At 52.9% G+C, this 18,993-nt stretch overlaps 9 protein-coding genes across 9 annotated transcripts; 4 read left to right on the top strand and 5 right to left on the bottom strand.

Moving 5' to 3' along the window:
• Positions 1-924: 924 nt before the first annotated feature.
• P152DRAFT_512942 (uncharacterized protein) lies at positions 925-3,143 on the bottom strand. Its single transcript, XM_033682777.1, has 3 exons — positions 2,470-3,143; positions 1,971-2,262; positions 925-1,901 (listed from the first exon to the last, which is right to left on the bottom strand). The coding sequence occupies exons 1-3, from the start codon at positions 2,807-2,809 to the stop codon at positions 1,343-1,345; spliced, it is 1,191 nt and encodes a 396-aa protein (XP_033536245.1). The 5' UTR covers positions 2,810-3,143; the 3' UTR covers positions 925-1,342.
• A 221-nt stretch (positions 3,144-3,364) lies between these two features.
• On the top strand, positions 3,365-4,344 carry P152DRAFT_480769 (uncharacterized protein; the record flags this gene model as incomplete). Its single annotated transcript, XM_033681777.1, has 2 exons — positions 3,365-3,645; positions 3,701-4,344. Exons 1-2 carry the CDS (start codon positions 3,504-3,506, stop codon positions 4,342-4,344), a joined length of 786 nt encoding a protein of 261 aa, XP_033536246.1. The 5' UTR covers positions 3,365-3,503.
• Positions 4,345-4,428: 84 nt separating this feature from the next.
• On the bottom strand, positions 4,429-6,584 carry P152DRAFT_281640 (O-acetylhomoserine ami). The gene is made up of 5 exons (XM_033674925.1): positions 6,148-6,584; positions 6,038-6,092; positions 5,902-5,985; positions 4,907-5,850; positions 4,429-4,855 (listed from the first exon to the last, which is right to left on the bottom strand). The coding sequence occupies exons 1-5, from the start codon at positions 6,192-6,194 to the stop codon at positions 4,594-4,596; spliced, it is 1,392 nt and encodes a 463-aa protein (XP_033536247.1). The 5' UTR covers positions 6,195-6,584; the 3' UTR covers positions 4,429-4,593.
• Positions 6,585-7,444: 860 nt separating this feature from the next.
• P152DRAFT_456891 (NADH-quinone oxidoreductase) lies at positions 7,445-10,148 on the bottom strand. Its single transcript, XM_033679110.1, has 5 exons — positions 9,968-10,148; positions 9,892-9,915; positions 9,462-9,844; positions 7,747-9,412; positions 7,445-7,679 (listed from the first exon to the last, which is right to left on the bottom strand). Exons 1-5 carry the CDS (start codon positions 10,083-10,085, stop codon positions 7,615-7,617), a joined length of 2,256 nt encoding a protein of 751 aa, XP_033536248.1. The 5' UTR covers positions 10,086-10,148; the 3' UTR covers positions 7,445-7,614.
• An 843-nt stretch (positions 10,149-10,991) lies between these two features.
• Positions 10,992-11,243, bottom strand: P152DRAFT_393484 (uncharacterized protein; the record flags this gene model as incomplete). The annotated part of the gene is made up of 1 exon (XM_033676203.1): positions 10,992-11,243. The coding sequence occupies one exon, from the start codon at positions 11,241-11,243 to the stop codon at positions 10,992-10,994; it is 252 nt and encodes an 83-aa protein (XP_033536249.1).
• A 460-nt stretch (positions 11,244-11,703) lies between these two features.
• Positions 11,704-12,752, bottom strand: P152DRAFT_281762 (light chain 3). The gene is made up of 3 exons (XM_033674927.1): positions 12,433-12,752; positions 12,123-12,329; positions 11,704-12,068 (listed from the first exon to the last, which is right to left on the bottom strand). The coding sequence occupies exons 1-3, from the start codon at positions 12,520-12,522 to the stop codon at positions 12,006-12,008; spliced, it is 360 nt and encodes a 119-aa protein (XP_033536250.1). The 5' UTR covers positions 12,523-12,752; the 3' UTR covers positions 11,704-12,005.
• Positions 12,753-13,696: 944 nt separating this feature from the next.
• P152DRAFT_456893 (Coproporphyrinogen oxidase) lies at positions 13,697-15,014 on the top strand. The gene is made up of 2 exons (XM_033679111.1): positions 13,697-13,885; positions 13,939-15,014. The coding sequence occupies exon 2, from the start codon at positions 14,044-14,046 to the stop codon at positions 14,956-14,958; it is 915 nt and encodes a 304-aa protein (XP_033536251.1). The 5' UTR covers positions 13,697-13,885; positions 13,939-14,043; the 3' UTR covers positions 14,959-15,014.
• Positions 15,015-15,317: 303 nt separating this feature from the next.
• Positions 15,318-16,139, top strand: P152DRAFT_447956 (uncharacterized protein; the record flags this gene model as incomplete). Its single annotated transcript, XM_033678020.1, has 1 exon — positions 15,318-16,139. The coding sequence occupies one exon, from the start codon at positions 15,318-15,320 to the stop codon at positions 16,137-16,139; it is 822 nt and encodes a 273-aa protein (XP_033536252.1).
• Positions 16,140-17,134: 995 nt separating this feature from the next.
• P152DRAFT_472363 (FAD-binding domain-containing protein) lies at positions 17,135-18,831 on the top strand (the record flags this gene model as incomplete). Its single annotated transcript, XM_033681148.1, has 6 exons — positions 17,135-17,394; positions 17,447-17,454; positions 17,511-17,707; positions 17,767-17,892; positions 17,949-18,646; positions 18,696-18,831. The coding sequence occupies 6 exons, from the start codon at positions 17,135-17,137 to the stop codon at positions 18,829-18,831; spliced, it is 1,425 nt and encodes a 474-aa protein (XP_033536253.1).
• Between the last annotated feature and the right edge of the window lie 162 nt (positions 18,832-18,993).

The raw sequence follows: 18,993 nt of genomic DNA on the forward strand, positions 1-18,993 counted from the left end.
TAAAGTGGGAAAACTGAGGACTTTACCGTAAAATAGCCTTAGATTTCTGGAAAAGTTTTTTTTATCTTACATGACGGTATAATACGCTAGGCTTGAATAGGTTAGTGTGCCTTCCAAAAAGATAATAAACTAGCTATTCATAGCTAGCTTTCAAAAAAGTTCAGAAAGTTCAGAAATTACAATCTAAAAGAAGCAATCACATACTAAATTAGGCTTCGTTTGGTAAAGTGGGTCGGTAAAGTGGGTCGGTAAAGTGATAATCTATAATACCGCCAAGACCCGTAATTACGGGCGATCTATCTTTCATACATCTTACATTACACATCCCTAGGATGATGGACATCATGATGTCCATCATCCACGTGGAAATTATGGAATTCAGCACTCGGTTTCCGATTCAACCGAAGGAAAGTGGGTATCATTCCCTGTCGTACATCGTACCCCGTACTAAGTGCGGAATACACACCCCACAAGGACTTATTCTTGCGCCCAGGGACTTCCCAAGTCCCAATTCATCCCAAGACCCAAGTATACGTAAACCTAGCCTCATGCGCACTTCCAAGTTCAGCTAATTACTGACTCAAGGGGTTGTCCCAAGGCCATTCATGTTACAAAGTATGTATGTACGTACAGTCAAATCTCGATGGCGCGATCAATTTATCGGTGACGCCGGCATCAGCGATACTCACGCAGTTTCAAAGCAAGGATGCGTATCCATACATGTTAATACGAAGAATAGGCAATGCGGCGCGAAGGCGGCATCAATTCCCGGATCGATACGGTAGACGCGTACGGTGTTTGGCCATTTGGAAAAAAGGTCTGCAGGCTGGCTCATACAGATAACAGACTACTCACGCCACGCGCCCAACATATCCCCTCATATATTGGGCGCTGGACACCCCAAAATGAACCAAGTGATAAGATTTCTATTTGGCGTCCAAAATGGATTAATATACAAATTTGGCAGTAGATCTTTGCAAAACCATCCAATCTAGTATTCTCCCGATTGGATTAATTTCTAATCGCGTTGGGCGGGTTGAATCTCACTTTTTAAGACCTCCCACTACGAGGTCGAAAATGCATCATGAATTAGAAACTCCTCTCATCCACCGAATTCACGCGTTATCGCCACGATTACGATATAGATGCAGAGGTGGTTAGTCTCACGATCCTTACGAGCTTTTTTTGCGTGCTTCCCTCGCCTTTTCCGCCTCTTTCCGGGCAGTTTCCTTCCTCTTTGCCTCCTTGAGTGTTGTCTTAGAGTATCTATTCTCTCCTGCTCACGGTTATCCACGATTGCCCTGCATTGGTCGACCGTAATCATCCCCCCTGAGAAGACCCGTCATTTGTTACCCGCTCTAGCATTAAGTGATCTCATCTTCTTTGCGAGATCTGAGTCGTAGGGATCCTGCATCGCCTTCTTTGCTTCAAGGGACTGAGTCTGGGCACCTCTACACAGCTGATCAATACTCTCGTCCCCTTGGATGAAACTGCCTAATCGCCGTGTAGCTCGCACGGTGGTGGGAGTCTTCAGGCCAGGAGAGGCATCCTGACCCTCCTGTATACTCTGCTCAGGAGGAGGGGTCAACGGTCTCTGTTCAGCCTCTCTTGGTGGTAGGCGGATCTTCTTGAGCACCATCTCAGGATCCCAGGGATGTATTCCAGCCTTCCGGAAACCGCTGCGGATCGTGCCCTCGGTAAGGGCCTGCTGCCTCACTTCTCCTATCCCATCCAGAAACTCCAGCTTAGTGTATGCGGTGATACCCTGGCGGACCGCATACTCATACCGCTTCCCTGGTAATGCTTCATCGGTTGGAAACAGGTAAGGTCGAGAGGCTGAATAATGTGCGTCATATGAGGGGGAAAGGCAATTGGGTAGATATCGTGCTCCCAGCAAAAGTCTACGAAAAGGTTCGTCTGGTGAGATCCATGCCCATCAAGGAAAAGGATCCTCTTTTGCCCTCTCCTACCCCGTCGGTCTGGTATGGCTCTCAAAGTGATGTATCCAATCGAGTGCGAATAGATCGTTACTAAACGCCTTCTCCGTAGCACGAAGAAGTATATCCTTATTGATATTCATCCCATCTTGGACCCATCCTTGAAGGATACATTTACCCTTCATGATAAGAGCGGCAGGAATCTTATGCCCCTTCGCATTCACGGCCTCTACGACTGTAGCCGCTTCACGGTTCTCTGGGACCGCCATTCGGCTATAGTTTTCGTTGGAGACTACGCGAACAAGCACGATTAAGGAGGGGTTGCCTACCCCGATCATAAACCCAGATTCATCCATATTCCAGATATTCTTAGACTCGATATTCTGGTCGTTAATGATAAATTCGACGCTCTCGAACCAGCTCTAGATAGACTCGTAATCCTCTGCCTCTCGTCACTTTAGATCTCGCGTCCTCTGCTTCATGGTCTTGATCCCAGGGTGTCGTTTAAGATACCGCGCAACCCAATGCTGACCTAGAGGGGGAGCGATATACCCCGGCGGTCCACCGTTATATTGATCTAGTGCGAACTCCGCAGCTGCTTTGAGCTGCGCTTTCGTTGGCGGTAGACGGAGTACACCTAACCGTCGTGTATATTGAGCGAGATATTGCTCTGCAGGAGGAGGCAGGCGAAAACAACCATCTCCGGGCCGCCTAGAGCGGGACCCGGTGCCATTGAGGCGGGTGAGGATACGACGGTATAGGGATTGGGCACCAAAATGCCGCGCCGCAGCCGCTGAATTAGGCTGTTCGCCTTTACGGACCGATTGAGCAGCCAATTCCACGCGTTTCTCCTCGAGTAAATATTTAGACATGATGGGTGGTGGTGAGTATTAGGTAGGGCAAAACGGTGATAGAGATTGGTGGTCTTGACTGACGAACTTGAGCAGAGTAGAACACAACGACCCAATGTCGGAAGAATATCAGGAAAAAGACTAATTCCTTCAGAATTGATGGATCTGTTAATTTACTATTAAATTTGTATGGGAACTACAACGGGAGGCGAACTAACGCGAAACGTCGCGTTGGAGATCATTTCTATGTTGGTTGGGGTGTCCAGCGCCCAATATATGAGCGGATATGTTGGGCGCGTGGCGTGAGTAGATGCAAAGGGTGTCGATTCAAAGATACCTGATGCACATTGGGATCAGAGCGGTGAGAATTTCATTATTGCGAAAACTAAAGAAGAAGCAAGAGAGAGATATTCATACACCTGTCCGGCCTCTCAGCGAGGCCCATGTCACCATGTGTGATGTGGGCGCCCTGCAATTGACGTCATTCTCGTCATATGCGAGGTCCTTTACAAGAAGCCAAAGGTTAGGAATTAGGTTAGGAATTAGGATTGATTTGTAGATTCAATCACTGAAATTCTCCCCAGTTACATACTATCTAACAAATTTCACTGTCAAGAGAATCAATCTTTACCAGCAGCATCGTGATCGAACCCGATTACCGAATACGGAGGTCCCTTACTGTCTTGTGGGTCCCATCTTCAGGAACCATCTTGAAATGGACTTTGTTACTGGCGTCATTCGGAATAGACTTGAGGGCGTAGTTGCGTCTGGAATCACTGCCGCTGGTGAGATCGCGGGAGACTCCGTATCAGGATTTGGGAATGTGATCGAGAATGGAGGACGATCAGTGGGCGACGGTGAGCCTTAACTAAACGCCTAGCCTGCTCGAAATAAACAAACTAACTTCCTAAGGTGTGGCCAGGACTTTTGATGGCTGGGGCGGGAGTATCCGAAACTATGGCAGCAGAGCGACAAGTTCAACACCTGCTAGACAGACGTCATCCAAGGTCATTGCAGTGAAGAAGCAAGCCAACAACAGAACGGCCACAACTTCATCACAGGAGAAATTGCTTCCGAGTTCCGCTTCGAAAGCACTTCCGGCTACGAAGCCTTTGAAGACACTGCCTCCGCCAGAGAGCGTAAAGGCTCCCGCAGCCGCGCCTAGAAAGCCGCCAGCGAACAAGAACACGGCACCCTCGAATATAAAGAAACCAGTGGTCGGCAATAGGGTAAGAAAGGGCCAGGCACCGGAAAATGCAGGAAACGGCCCGAAAGCACAAGCAGCGCCAAATTCCGCGGCGCAGCCGCGACCGAACAGCCAGCCCAAAGGGGTCAATCAACTAAACGCTCCATCGAAGAAGATCACAATCTCGCCCGCGTCGCGACCGAAACCAAAGGGGCCAGTGAAGCCACTCGCTTCGAAACAAAGCCATGTTCACATTGGCGGAGTGAGTGCTAAGTCTGCCGAAAAGAAACGACAGGATGCACCTGAGTCAAAGCCGCAGGGCAAACCAAACGAACAAAGGCTCAAGTCCATTGACCGGACATTCTTTTGATTGGGGTCGGATGCAGTCCATCAGACCTGTGTGCCCTTCAACCAGAATAACCATGGGTGGTACCATTCACAATATGCGGTATCAGGTGTCATGAATCTGGCGACGACGTTCGGTACCGGAAAAATTGTTATCTTTCATAATGTCGTACATAGGCTTCTAACACGATCAACTGTACTATTAGTGAAACGAGATGAGCAGCGTTTCTAGGACAAATCGGACACTTCGTTATTTCCCTTATAATTCAACTGCTCAGACGGACGTCCCCACATTCTCACCACCAGTCCCTTCAACCGGTGCTGCAGCTTTCTCGGGTTGCTTTGCTTCCTCGGGCTTGGTGGTGGACGCCTTGAAGGACTGCTCAAAGTCACCGATGATGTCGTCGATGTGCTCGGTACCAACCGAAATACGGATCAAGTCCTCCGTGACGCCAGACGCAATCCGCTCCGCTGGCTCTAGCTGTTCGTGGGTCGTGGTCCACGGGTGGATGGCGAGAGTCTTCGAATCTCCAACGCTGTGAATGCTGTCAGCAATATGTTGATGTAGAACGATGGGAAGCACTCACTTTGCCAGATTGGAGATCAACTTGAAGTTATCAACCACCTGACTTCCTGCCTGCCCACCTCCCTTCACCCCGAAGCTTAGAACACCACCGAAGCCCCTCTTAAGGTACTTCTTCGCATTCTCATGGCTCGGGTGACTCGCCAACCCAGGATAGCTCACCCAGCTAACATTCTCGTTCGCCACCAACCACTCCGCCAACTTCTGCGCGTTCTGCGCGTGCCGCTCCGCCCGCAAGCTCAGCGTCTCCACCCCCAGAATCAACTGCTGCGCCGCGAACGGGTTCATGCAGGCGCCCAAGTCCCGCAAGATCTCCACGCGCGTCTTGAGCGCGTACGTGATGTTCCCCATTGGCCCGAACGTGTCGTGGAACCGGAGCCCGTGGTACCCCTCGGACGGCTCGTTCATGTGCGGGAACCGTTTCGCGTGCTCCGGCTTCCCCCAGTCAAACTTGCCCGAGTCGACGATTATGCCGCCGATCGTAGTGCCGTGGCCACCGATCCACTTGGTGGCGCTGTGGACGACGATGTCAGCGCCATGATCGATCGGGCGGACAAAGTAGCCGCCGGCGCCGAAGGTATTGTCGACGATGACAGGCACACCGTGTCGGTGGGCTGTGGCGGTAAGCTTCTCGAAGTCGGGGATGTTGTAGCGGGGGTTGCCGATGGACTCGACGTAAATGGCCTTGGTCTTGTCATCGATCAGGCTCTCGAAGTCCTCGGGGTTGTCGCTCTCAACGAACTTGGTCTTGATGCCCAGTCGAGGGAAGAGGACTTTGAGCTGGTTGTACGTGCCACCGTAGAGATTGGAGGTGGAGATGATGTTGTCTCCGGCTTGGGCGAGGCCGGCAATGGCCATGAATTGAGCAGCTTGGCCAGATGCGGTTGCGATGGCCATGACACCACCTTCCAGTGCCGCAATGCGCTTCTCCAGCACGTCGACAGTAGGCTAACTTATGTTAACTGATGACCCTTTCATAGATCATGCTGGGAGTCTCACGTTCATGATACGGCTGTAAATGTTCCCGAACTCCTTAAGCGCGAACAAACGCGCACCATGGGCGGAGTCATCGAAGCAGAAGGACTGGCATGATTAGTTTAATATCCAAATCTGTATTATCCCTTATCAAGCTTACTGTGGTAGCATAGATGGGGACAGCCCTGGACTTAGTAACGGGATCAACCACCTGCCTATATGCGCGTAGAGTTAGATATATGTACATCAACCGTCCAGCAAGGGACATACCCTGCGTGCAGTTGGAGGGTCTCGAAGTTCGTTGACAGTTCGGCCATGGTGATAGTCGTGCTGGTCAAGTCGAATATAGGAGATGCGTAGTGAACGAAGAGATATTACGACTGTGGTTCGTATAAAGATGCTTTCGAGTAGATCAACCGCCTAGCTAGCGCGAGGAACTGATCTATTTATTTGCACGATGCTTTTAGAATTCGTTCTTTCAGAATAGCGACTTGTTCTGAGACCGCGAGCTTGGCTTTGAATCCTCAAAATAGCTACCCAGCTCTTTGAATTGCGTGTTCTACTCAGGCGGCGTCAATGTACAACTTGTCTGATGTAAGCCGGCAAGCCCGTGGTCGTGATTCGGATGCTTAGGTTGGATGAACTATGAAGTAGAAACCGAACAGCATCCGAGACGTGGGAAATCAAGGGATATTCAGCTCCTCAAAAGGCACTGGAGCTCCACCAGACCACGCGAGAGGTGTTCCTATTTCGGCGTGATCGGTTCTCTTTAGCGTGAGCACGCCATCTGTAGCACCAAATCTAGAGCCGCCATCGAGCCGTTTTTCTCCTCTTTACTGCAGTTTTTACGAAATAGGTTCAAGCGAAGAATGTGTTGGTGGTTTGAGGTTCGGTCGATATGCCAACTACTTTGTTACAGATATTACTACCAGCCCTGCGGTGCATTCTGATAGTGTGCAACAGTCAGCGGTCAGCTCCAAATACTAGGTCGAATCTCCTATTCGATTTTTTAATAATGCACAGGGAGTTTCTCTGGTGTGTCATTTTCGTTCAACAGAAAGTGTGGGGTAATTGGCGGGGGATATTCCTGCGGTGCTCTCGGCTCTTGCAGAAGCAAAAGCAGTTTTGGTATTCAGCAAACCCTAGAATGGGCAAGGCCACCTGCTGCAGATCAACGAGGTGGTCACGTAATTAGAACTCGTGTTACATGCTCTACAGGAGTTTACCAAAATATTCCTTGGTCTGGATCGCTTGTAGTTGGGAGTCGGGATGATGAGTACACATGGATTAACTGCCATATACAAGGTGGGATGTGGCGTAGATCAGCTAGCGGCAGTCGACGAGGCGGGCGCTGCAGCATGAGGATTGAAGATGGACACGAAGCCAAGTTGATCGTCACACTGTAAAAGGCCCCGAGACCGGCATGCCGCAAACCGCCACATATATCAACAAACCTTCAGCTTTCGCTTGGCTGGTTGGAGACGGCGGACAGCAGCCCCCTTCGATCCTCGGGCACTTGGCGGAACACACGACACAAGACTTGGCAAAATGGGGTCAGGACATAGAGCAACGAACAATCAAAACCGCATGCTATGATTCCACTACGTATGGTGCATATGTAGCTGACACGTGGACGACCACCCAACGCCGGATTCTACCCCACGGGTTTTCCATAGACCGACCAGATGTTTTGAAAAGGATGCTGTACAGGGCGGGAGGATGGGAACAGTGCCTCGTTTACGCGGCGGCTTGGCCACGTTCAGCTGATGGAGGTCCGTATTCGACTTGAGGGTGGGTCTCGCCTGGAATCACGGTCAATATGGCATCCGGTGCGTTCAATCATATAGACGGGATGGGGGTTGGACTTACCAGGCGCCATGAAGTTCGTTTCGGGGTTCTTCGTCGCTTTCGCCGCCGAGCAGCGCGCCATGGTCGGCGAGCTTCGCGAAATCGCATCGGTGAAGTAGAAGTTCTCGACCACCTTCTTCATGATCTCCCCGGTCGCCTTGGCTCCCTTGTTCTGATCGACCAGCTGCACTTTCGCGAGCGCCGCCACCTCCTGCGAGACCGGCTCCACCACGTCGTACCGCCGCAGCGCGGGGGAGATCTCCTCCATGCGGTCGCGCAGCTGCTCGACATCGTCGTACGGCAACGGCGCGCCGAGGTACTCGCTCGCGGCGCGGACGATTTTCCAATCCTCGCGGCTGGCGCCGGGGAGGGCGACGGCGTTGCGGCCCATCTGGGTACGGCCTTCCGTGTTCACGTAGGTGCCGGACTTCTCGACGTACGATGCGCCGGGGAGGACAACGTCCGCGAGCTGGGCGCCTCGGTCGCCATGGTGACCTTGGTAGATGACGAAGGCGTCCTTGGGAATGTCCGCGTCGGAGATCTCGTCGGCGCCAAGAAGCCAGACGATCTTGGGCGTGGTGTTGGCCGTTTGTGGAGATGGAACCGTGAAGCCAACCTCGTAAGATCCTGTGCGAGAAGCCGCGCGCTGGAGGACGCTGTAACCGTTCCACTCTGGCGTAACGAAGTTGCTCTTGTTCTTCTCGACGAAGGATCCCACGGTCTCGAAAATCGCCTTGGCGTCGGTATGCTCGGCAGCACCGCTCCCAACGATGATCATTGGGTTCTGCGCGGCAGCGAGCTTCTTGCCAAACGGTCCAGCCAACGCCTGCTTAAGGCCATTGGCGTCAGCTCCCAACTTCTCGTAGTCGAAGGTGCTGGCGAAGTCTTCGCCAACCACGCCGACCTCGAGGTCCGAGCGCAGCCATTGCTTGCGAATCCGCGCGTTCAGGCCCGCCGCTTCGTGGCGAGGGTTGGTGCCGACGAGGAGGATCACATCGGCCTCCTCGACGCCGGTGAGCTTCGAATTGAAGCTGAAGTTCTGTCGGACATCGACGCCATGAGCAATGGGCTGATCGCCTTGGGGCTGATCCAACGCGAGGTTCTCGGATCCGAGCTTGTTGGCCAAGTCCTTCATCGCAACCAGCGTCTCAGTATCCGTCAGCTGGCCTGCAATGACCTTGAATTCATCGCCCTTCGGTTGAAGTTTTTGGTACGCGTTTCCGATCTCCACCAGCGCCTGCTCCCAGCTCGCAGGCTGGAATTGGTTATTTTGCCGGACCAACGGAACCGTGAGACGTTGTGTGTTGAGCCCATCACACGCGAACCGAGTCTTGTCGTTGATCCACTCCTCGTTGATATCGTCGTTCAGTCGAGGAAGGATCCGCATCACGAGCATGCCTCGCGTGTCGATTCGGATGTTCGATCCCAGGCCGTCCAGAACGTCAATCGATTCGGTATGGGCGAGCTCCCAAGACCGGGCCTTGAAGGCATATGGTTTCGAGGTGAGGGCGCCGACGGGGCAGAGATCGATGACGTTTCCGGACATTTCGGTATCGAGGGCCGTTTCGAGATAGGTACCAATCTGCAGATCATTGCCACGTCCCGTGCTGCCCAGTTCAGGAGCACCGGCGACGTCGTTGGCAAATCGGATGCATCTTGTACAATGGATACACCTGTTCATCGATGTCTTGATATTATCAGCACGTGTTTATATGAGTAATGCATCGATCACATACCTTGACCAACGGTCCGATATTCTTGTCCTCCACAGCTCGCTTCCCCTCCAGCTCATGGAATCGTCCACGATCCGCACCATATCTCATGCTCTGATCCTGAAGATCGCATTCACCACCCTGATCACAAATCGGGCAATCGAGCGGATGGTTTGCTAGTAGAAATTCCATGATCCCCTCGCGGGCTTTGTGGACCAGCGGCGAAGAGGTCTTGACCACCATCCCCGGCTGGACGGGCCACGCGCACGAGGCCACCGGTTTTGGGGATCGCTCAACTTCGACCAGGCACATTCGACAGTTCCCGGCAATCATCAGCTTCTCGTGGTAGCAGTATCGCGGGATTGTGGCGCCGGCTTTCTCGCAGGCTTGGATGAGGGCCGATCCGGCTGTACGCGGTTAGACATCGCCTCGATGCTTGGATAAGATGCAATACCCTCTATTGACACTTTCTTCCCATCTATTGACATCGTTAGCAGTGGCTTAATGGCGGTGGTCGGAGGGGGAAGTACCAATTGTGAGCTCCACCTCGGCCGGACGGGACGAGGTCCCGGAGAAGGTCCTGGCTGCATTGGCATTTAGAAGCCCTTGAGATCGCTTCAGCGACCTCAAGACCTGCGGTCGCAGCATCTCAGGCAACGTGGGAATGGGAACGGTGGGTTGACGGGAGGTTGATCGTCGATTACATTGATTGAAGAGCGAAGATGTGAAGCTTGACGTTCAAGAGGTAATGCGGGTCCCTTGATTGGTTGGCGTGGCTCGGATTAGTCATACGGTCACGTGCTGCTTATATGAAGTAAATCTTCAACTTTCGCATCTTCCTACTGTTTTTCTTTTCTCGTTACTCATTTACGGGCACAATTTATTGTAGGAGCTTGTTGGTTCTCGATTTCGAGATGCTACTTCATTCTCCTCTATTACGTGCCCAAGAGCATAACCCATTATGCACCGTAGCTGGAGCGACGGAGTACCAACGATGAAAATTTCTCCTTACCGACGGTCGCTACATTTCGATACCATTGATTTCTTGTGGTGTCCTCATATGTAGTACTATACAGTGGCTCGTCTGTGGATCCACCGGTGTGATATATTGTAGGAACAAGATGAATGCAAATCGGAGCTCTCGTTGTACCCCGTGGTGTTCCTACACCTATGTCTTCTTCCACTACAAGTCCCATTTGCTCCGTCCCAACTCCCAACTCCACGGTGTTCCCAAGAGCCCTTTATCAGCGCTCAAGTAGGTCGCTTGATTGTTCCGCGACCTCGCGAGCCGATGTAATTGACCAACACCAGACAGGTAGCTCGACCGGTCCCCATAACCCCATAAGCGAGATGATGAGCCTATACATAAGGACTACTTCCACCAGCCTCAGCTCTTCATTCCGCTCTTCTGCTCCCAGCAGCCTCAACGGATTATGTACCCGCAGTATCGCACATCAGTATCCGCGTGAGCCCCTCCCCGCGCCCAAGGCAGCGTCGCCTTTCCCCCTCCACCCGTTGTATAATCATTCCCCGTCCCCAACCTCATCCCCCCAATCACGACCCCCCCGGCTTCCCCCCCAACTGCGCCACCGCCAGATTAATCCTTCTCCGCAGCATCTCCACGATATCCTTCGTCGCGAACCCCTTCGCCTTCTCGTCGCGGTTGATGCGCAGCGCGACGGCCGCGGTGCCGATGCCGACGGCGAAGATGGGGTCGAGGTTCCTGGGAGGGTTAGTTGGGCGGAGAGATGGGTGGAGGTGGGGGGTGTACCGGGAGAGGATGTAGGTGAGGCGTGGTGTAGACATGGTGAGGATTGGGTTGGGTTGGAGGGAGGGGCGGTTGTGGTGATGTGGAAGTGGATGGTCGTCTCGGAAACGGTTGGAAAAGGTGAGGAAAAGTATGAAGCGCTTGCGTCTCGGAATAGCGGTTCAGAAGCGGGAGATGGACGCTGTCGATGCTCTTGATAATTGATGAGTTGGGCTCGGCATGGTGCTAGCGGGAGGGTGGGTTCAAGGCTGAGCTATGACATCTCCATCATACGCAAACAATCCAGACCATGCATGGAGCATTATGCGCTTTACTCACTATTGTAGGCAGGATCATCAATGATCCTCTACTGACTACGCCTACTATTATTTAGATGTATGTTGTATATGCCGAGAATAACAACGACTTTGTGATCACTGATCATGCACGATTCAGAGGTAGACGCTTGGCACCAGGATGGCGGGTCGAACCTTTGTTGATATGATGCTATATAATAGACTTAAGAAGCACCGAATACAGTAATGATGAAGATTGTAAGCTATCCCATGGCCGAGCGATTCCGCATCGCCTCTACTCAACGGCCTTCTGTGTTCTTGCGCAGGAGGATAGATCCATATCCTCTGCTCTGCAGCTCTTTCAGCAACTTGTCCAAGTCATCAAGGATGAGACCGCGATCGCATATAACAAAACATGATTGACCGAACGCCTTCACGAGTGATAGTGCGGCTTGGGTTCCCCAACGCCAGGTCAAATATTCGGATGGGCGAGGTTGGAATCCATCGCCGGTCGATCGTCATCCCTCACAACGCCTCGCCGAACGTGTTCTCGCCGGAGTACGTGATGTACAGGAAGCCGTCCTCGTCCTGTGAAATCGTCAGTAACTAGTTCTATTATTCCTCATCGCTGGGAATATCTACCTTGTGCTCCTCATAGATGCTGCTCATCAGCGCGGCGGTCGGGGGCAGGACCTCATCGACGAAGATGAAGATGGCCTTCTCCGGCGACAGCTTGATGCGCTTGCGGATGACGTAGACGAACTGGCCGACGGTGAGGTCGGCGGGGACCAGGTACTTCTTCTTGTCGATGGTGGCGATATCCGACTTCTCGACCTTCTCGCAGATGACCTAGATAACGAGCGATGGTCAGCACAAGTTGATCCACGCGGAAAAGGGCCAGCAGAAGGCACCGTTGATCGCTGCGACGGTTGAGGAGACGGTGGCGACTTACCGGAATGCGGTCGGAGTACTTCTGGCGAATCCGCTCGGCCTCAGCCTTGCGCTTCTCGAAAGGGTGCTCGTCCTTGAACTTGGATCGCATGATGGTGGAGAGGACGGACGGACGATATGAAGGAAGATGGAGGGGTCTCGGGTTCGATAAGCTGGGGATGCGAGAGAGGATTTAAGGACGATACGAGGAAATGTTTAGGTGTGAGGGAGTTACTAAGTTCAGGTTTGCGGCGGTGAGAACAGAAGGTAGGTTGTGGTGACAGGTGAGTTGACCGTTGGTGAGCAAGCCAGAAGCCAGCTGCGTCTAAGTAGCGGGGCAGGAGCGGTGATTAGGCAGACGCCAGACGTGGGTGAGAGCCTGAGAGCTGGGGAAGGTGCGTGTTTGTAACCAGGGACCGGTCACCGTTAGCGCTAGTTTCAGGACCAAATATCGTTCCGCTGCTGTGCTTGTTGCTCAGCCTCCTTAGGATACTCTGTACGGAGTAGGCAGTATTACAAATGTCAAGATGCTTCAAACGATCTAGAACTCTATAGAGGTACAAGTGACATGTGATGGGTTTATCAGTGATGATTCATACGAAGGGACGCAGTAGTACAAACTACAAGGACATGTTTCATTGCTCAGTCACCAGTCTGAGTCCTTCAAAGACAAAGACCCATCCTGACGTACGTCCTGTGACTCCGCGCTTGTCACGTCAAAGCCGCAATCTGATATCCAGGTTGCGTCAGATGCTCTTGTCACCGCCATCAACACATCACAGTCATTCTGGACTTCTGGTCTCACATTTGGGGATTGATATACCTTCAGTGTTGTACCCTGCTGTCGCATATGCTGGATCCAGGTTCTTTTCCAGGTGAACGGAAGATGTTACCGTTGTTCGAGGTGTCATTTGATTGGTCCGATCACAAGGGAGCTTTAGTGCTTTACCCAGCCACTCCACGTGACAGGGTACTACACCGCCACATTATCATTATGCAGACTTATGCTGGAGGGTTGGAGGGTTCTCTCCTGAGGTTTTAAGGCATCAGCCCGCCTCGGCATCAAACCTCACCCATGTCCGTCGGAGGAGCCCAAGGATAATCTGATCGGCGTGCCATGGTGGTGTGACGGCTCCATTCTTACTCCGAGAGCCTCAATATATCTGTCGGCTTTCGCTCGTGATCCTCTGAAATCTTTCGCCCATTGCGATGTTGCCTTTCCCCCGAAAAGCAGCATGAATGTGTTTGGCCTCCGCAGCAGAGCATGCGCTTCTGCGGCTCGCAATGTCTCCCGCCAACTGCCTCGGAAATTGACCGCGAGAGCACCAGTACAACAATGTCGGCAGTATGCCAATGATGCGTGGAAGCAGCAGGTTCGCTATGGATCGCCCGGGCGTCAGACCGTGGAGGTGTGGTATCCCAAGACCCGAATTGCAATCGGCGTGGTGTTCATCAGTGCTCTGGTCTATTCAATGGTATACGACGACCCTGATCAAGCTGCTCCACGTGTTCGCTGACTCCATACCAGGTCACAGAAGATGTCGAACGGACCGAAGCCCCATCCATTGCCGAGCGCGATAGCCTGACGAAGAGGGAATCCGGGATCACAGAAAACTCCCCTATGCGACTTCGAATGGAAGCCTTCATCAAAGAACACCAAAAGAAAATCGTGCGGGAACTGGAGAAGGTGGACGGCAAAAAGTTCACCATCGACTCGTGGACAAGACCGGATGGCGGTGGCGGAATAACATGTGTCCTGCAGGATGGGAACGTCTTTGAGAAGGCGGGGGTGAATATCTCCGTGGTGTATGGAACGCTGCCGAGGGCGGCCATCGCAAAGATGCGTGTCAACCACAAAGCCTTGGATCCCGATGTAGAGAGCTTGGAATTCTTTGCTTCTGGATTGAGCATGGTTCTACACCCAATCAACCCAATGGCGCCTACCGTTCATTTGAACTACCGGTACTTTGAGACCGCGAACGCTGACGGGACATCAAATGCTTGGTGGTACGGGGGTGGATGCGACCTTACCCCGAGCTACCTGTTCGATGAGGACGCGATCCATTTCCACAAGACCATCAAATCCGCATGCGACAAGCACGACAAAGACTACTACCCGCGGTTCAAGAAGTGGTGCGACGAGTACTTCCGCAACACCCACCGCGGCGAATCCCGCGGCGTCGGCGGTATCTTCTTCGACGACCTGGACGAGTCCGAGAAAGACCAGGAACAGCTGTTTTCCTTCGTCAAGGACTGCCTCTCCGCCTTCCTGCCCTCCTACCTCCCCATCATCAACAAGCGAAAAGATCTGCCCTATACGGAGAAAGAGAAGCAGTGGCAGCAGCTGCGGCGCGGACGATATGTGGAGTTTAATCTACTACATGATCGGGGCACAGCGTTTGGAATCCATACCCCTGGAGCCCGAGTCGAGAGCATTCTCATGAGCCTTCCTTTGACGGCGAGATGGGAATACATGCATTTCCCTGAGAAGGGCAGCCGAGAGCAGCGCCTTGTCAATGTCCTCCAAACACCGGTCGAATGGGTCTAGACGAATCATGTCATCACACTATACCATATCTGTACAAAAGAAAACGAATACAAAGGACGATAGACATACAAGGGACAATATACTGCACAATGTTTCTTTGTTCTTCCCTTACCGTTTCCCTAACTCTCATGTTTTTGACTGTTGCAACAAAGCGCAATGGCACAGAGGTATTGTTCGAAGCATTGTTTTCATTGCCAACTTCCAGTTATGTCCACGGTAGTATGGAGCAATGTCTTCGTCTGGAACCTATATAGATCTGCAGAATCCCGCCGTGGTCCCTGACTCCTCTCCTTCTGCAGAAAAACTCAAGCAGGGAGGATCTCAGGCAGGATTCCAGACCGGATCTGGAAACATCCACTATGCCTGCATTCTTCCCCATCTCCCCTCCGGGCGCGGACCTCCGTAGTCCTATCCGTTTTAATGACACCAGTCGCTTCAGCAGCGCTAACCACAGCGGCACTTACACCAGTTGGTCTCCCCTTCTCCCCCTCACCCGCCGCTCCAAGCCCTCCAGCACTGGCTCTGCCGGCATGGCTATCGGCCTAATCATCGGCATCATAGTCCTCTGCACCCTCGTCTACTTCGCCCTCGAATTCCACAAGCATGTGGTCCCGCCCGAGCACCCCAGGACCTACCGGCGCCGCGACCGCCCCGCTCACCCCTCACATCCCGAGGACATCAAGCCGGGCCGCCGCCGAGCGCCCACGGACGGGTTCCAGCGCGCCCATACCCGTCCTACTAGGACTCCGCAGCGCACCACCACGCCTCCCCCAGCGTACATCCCCAACCCCCCTCCGCCCAAATACCACCCGCGCGTCCCCCCGCACTTCATCTCGCACTGCCGGGGGTGCTCCCCACCGCCGTCCACCCACTCCGGCCAGCATACCCCGGGCCGGTCCCCCTCGCCGCCCTCGCCGCCATCCTCCTATTGGGGCCGGCACACCCGGGCGCGAACCCCCTCGCCACCATCTCCCCGCTCGGCCCGGCACTGCCGCATCCGCACGCCGAGCAGCTGCAGCGCTCGCAGCACGAGCAGCGATGGGAGCTATTTCGTCGAGCAACGAGAGAGTAAGCGTGGGCTGCCGCAGTTCGAGGAGCGGGAGCACTATCGCACAGAGATGCGGTGCCCTCCGTTGAGTGGATCTGAGACTCCGCGCGGGCGATCGCGATCGCGACTATAGGTGATAGATGACATCATGAAGGCAAGTGAAGATTCCCTGCCACACGCTAACATCACGCTACCATCCCTTTCTCCTTTCACTATTCCTTCTCGCAGACTGATTCGCATCGACCACGTTGTCGCGGAGTAACGCGATAGACTTCTGGTAAGCACACTTTTGCAGGGTTCAGAAGAAGGCGTTGTTGGGTTAACTAAAATTGGAAAAATTGACGAAAAGTTGAACATTGAACATTAAAAATCAATACATTGATGCAAGCCATGAAATTGACTATTATCTTTGTGATGACATATGAGACACGAAAACCATGGTTGCACATTGCACAAAGGCGCGGCCCCTGGATCCATACGAGGTAGGTACGTCGGCTGTATCCCGTACTACCTACTACTTACTTCACATCAGCCGCAACACAAATCTGATGGAATCTTGCGTCGTCCAATTCCAATTCCATGCCGTAACACCGGACGAGACTCTCCTCAATCGGGAATCCACCGCGTCTATCTTGCGACCTCCCACCTATGAAGTATGAACAACGGATGGACGTCGACATGCCGACCTCCAAATGGCGATCCGACCATCAAACACCAAGCGAATAGCAGCCTTGACCCGTAAAACCAAAGTACCCGCATTTCAGGAACGGGCAAACCGGCGAATTTAACGGGTCCGACGGCTCAATGAGCCTGTCTCAAGGTTTGATGATGTCGACGCGGTATGCTGCCCCGATTGGTTGGGATGCCCAGCTGGAGGCGTTTGCATGGGAGAGAGGGAAGTATCCGTATCCCAATGAGTCCCCATGAGCACGAGACCCGAAGTTGAGTGACATAAAGGTCCTGTATTAATCAAAGCATGTATTCACCATCAGTTCGTCGAAATGTAGCATAAATACCTTGCTGACCCCCGACAATCGATGGATATCGAGTGTATCCCACTGATGTCCTTGTCACCTTGGACGATATCCCATCATCCATCTATCCCGAGGCGGCGCCTCTACTGCCATCATGGGTAACACCAGCAGCTCATCAGCGCTGCAAAGTTGCTTGAAAAACGTCTGCGCCGGCCAGCAGAATTGTGTAGCCTTCCCCACGAACCCGGTCCTTACGTACCACTTGGAATGGATGAAGCCGTACAATCTGAATAAGATTCCGACGCCAGTGGCGGTGACCCGTCCCATGACGGCGGAACAGATCGCGGGGGTCGTGAAGTGCGCCGTGGCCTCCAAGGTCAAGGTACAACCGAGATCAGGAGGGCATTCCTATGGGTGAGAATAGTCATTACCCCTATATATATCAACTATGCTAATGGGTACATAGGAACTATGGTACGATGACCCTATAGAATTTTTGAGTATGTGTCCCTAATATTGCTTACACCTAGGCCTTGGCGGTGACGACGGTGCCGTGGTCGTCGACCTCGTGAACTTCCAACAGTTCAGCATGGACGAGAAGTACCAAGCGACCATTGGCGCGGGAACGTTACTAGGCGACGTCACGAAGAAGCTTCATGAGAACGGAGGACGAGCTATGGCCCATGGGACCTGTCCGCAAGTCGGGATAGGCGGCCACGCAACCATTGTGAGTGACCGATCTGGCGACTGTCGTCCTTCGCATCGCTGACGTCGTACGATGGTTAGGGGGGTCTTGGACCGCCGTCGAGGATGTGGGGTACGTCACTGGACCATGTGGTGGATGTCACGGTTGTCACAGCGAAAGGTGACATCGTCAAAGCTAGTGAGTCAGAGAACTCGGACTTATTCTTCGTACGGCCTCTGCATTTCCCCCTTCATTCTCCCGCTGCCAACTCACAGCTTCACAGGCACTGAAAGGAGCGGGGGCTAGTTTCGGTATCATTACCGAATTCAGAGTCCGAACTCACCCTGAACCCAGAAATGTGGTAGAGTATACATATGACTTCACTTTTGGAAAGCATGAAGACATGGCGTCCACGTTCGAGGTCTGGCAGACTCTTATATCCGATCCGAATCTAGATCGCCGCTTTGCATCGCAGTTCATCCTGCACGAATTGGGTGCAGTTGTCCTTACAGTCTTCTACGGCACCGAAGGAGAATACGAAGCGACGGGTATTCCAGCACGGCTCCCGAAAGGAGGCAAACTGGCGTTCGCCATGGAGGACTGGCTCGGATCCGTGGGTCATGCGGCCGAAGTCGTCGGTTTGCAAGCCGTCGGAGGTGTCCCTATCCCCTTCTACACGAAGACTCTCGCGTTCCGGAAAGAAGACTTGATCCCACGGTCGGGGATCACCGAGCTCTTCAAACACTTCGGGAAGGACAAAGGGACCATAATATGGTTCACGATCTTCGATCTCGCGGGTGGCGCAGTCAGCGATGTGCCGCAGGATAAGACCGCTTATGCGCATCGAGACAAGCTGTTCTTCGTTCAGTCGTACGGTGTTGGGATACCGACGGTCAGTCAGAAGACGAAGGACTGGTTGAATGGTGTTAATACTATAATTCGTGACGCTTTGCCGAATGCGCCGTTCGGTGCTTATCCCGGGTAGGACCTGCATTTCGCTCCGAGCCTTACAAGCTAACATCTGTACTAGGTACGTGGAGCCTGATCTGGCAGATGGTCAGGAGCAATATTGGGGTGCGAATCTCCCTCGATTGAAGGATATTAAGAAGATGTGGGATCCGAAGGACGTCTTCCACAACCCTCAAAGTGTGCCACCAGCCAAATAACCAAACCATGCAATATGCTTGCATTTTACGGCCTGTAATCTTTAGGTTAAATAGAGTCGGGTTGCATAAAATATGTCCATTCATGAGTCTGCTATGCTGCTATGATGATATCTCTGAGTGGCAAGCTCTATTGATTATTGAGTACATCGGGGGAGTGATATG

The sequence above is a fragment of the Eremomyces bilateralis genome (assembly GCF_010015585.1).
Source record: "Eremomyces bilateralis CBS 781.70 unplaced genomic scaffold P152scaffold_5, whole genome shotgun sequence".
NCBI classification, from domain to species: Eukaryota; Fungi; Ascomycota; class Dothideomycetes; order Eremomycetales; family Eremomycetaceae; genus Eremomyces; species Eremomyces bilateralis.

What these genes read in the sequence shown, in the direction of transcription:
- P152DRAFT_512942 (XM_033682777.1), bottom strand. Translation starts at nt 2,809, where the DNA reads ATGTCTAAATATTTACTCGAGGAGAAACGCGTGGAATTGGCTGCTCAA. An exon ending in GTATATCGCTCCCCCTCTAG is followed by an intron (nt 2,263 to 2,469) that starts GTCAGCATTGGG and finishes TGATCGGGGTAG; the next exon opens with GCAACCCCTCCTTAATCGTG. An exon ending in AGCCATACCAGACCGACGGG is followed by an intron (nt 1,902 to 1,970) that starts GTAGGAGAGGGC and finishes ACCTTTTCGTAG; the next exon opens with ACTTTTGCTGGGAGCACGAT.
- P152DRAFT_281640 (XM_033674925.1), bottom strand. Translation starts at nt 6,194, where the DNA reads ATGGCCGAACTGTCAACGAACTTCGAGACCCTCCAACTGCACGCAGG. An exon ending in TCCCCATCTATGCTACCACA is followed by an intron (nt 5,986 to 6,037) that starts GTAAGCTTGATA and finishes TAATCATGCCAG; the next exon opens with TCCTTCTGCTTCGATGACTC. An exon ending in TTTACAGCCGTATCATGAAC is followed by an intron (nt 5,851 to 5,901) that starts GTGAGACTCCCA and finishes AACATAAGTTAG; the next exon opens with CCTACTGTCGACGTGCTGGA.
- P152DRAFT_456891 (XM_033679110.1), bottom strand. Translation starts at nt 10,085, where the DNA reads ATGCTGCGACCGCAGGTCTTGAGGTCGCTGAAGCGATCTCAAGGGCTT. An exon ending in ATATCGGACCGTTGGTCAAG is followed by an intron (nt 9,413 to 9,461) that starts GTATGTGATCGA and finishes GATAATATCAAG; the next exon opens with ACATCGATGAACAGGTGTAT. An exon ending in AACGAACTTCATGGCGCCTG is followed by an intron (nt 7,680 to 7,746) that starts GTAAGTCCAACC and finishes CCGTGATTCCAG; the next exon opens with GCGAGACCCACCCTCAAGTC.
- P152DRAFT_281762 (XM_033674927.1), bottom strand. Translation starts at nt 12,522, where the DNA reads ATGCGATCCAAGTTCAAGGACGAGCACCCTTTCGAGAAGCGCAAGGCT. An exon ending in AGTACTCCGACCGCATTCCG is followed by an intron (nt 12,330 to 12,432) that starts GTAAGTCGCCAC and finishes CTCGTTATCTAG; the next exon opens with GTCATCTGCGAGAAGGTCGA. An exon ending in GCATCTATGAGGAGCACAAG is followed by an intron (nt 12,069 to 12,122) that starts GTAGATATTCCC and finishes ACGATTTCACAG; the next exon opens with GACGAGGACGGCTTCCTGTA.
- P152DRAFT_456893 (XM_033679111.1), top strand. Translation starts at nt 14,044, where the DNA reads ATGGAAGCCTTCATCAAAGAACACCAAAAGAAAATCGTGCGGGAACTG.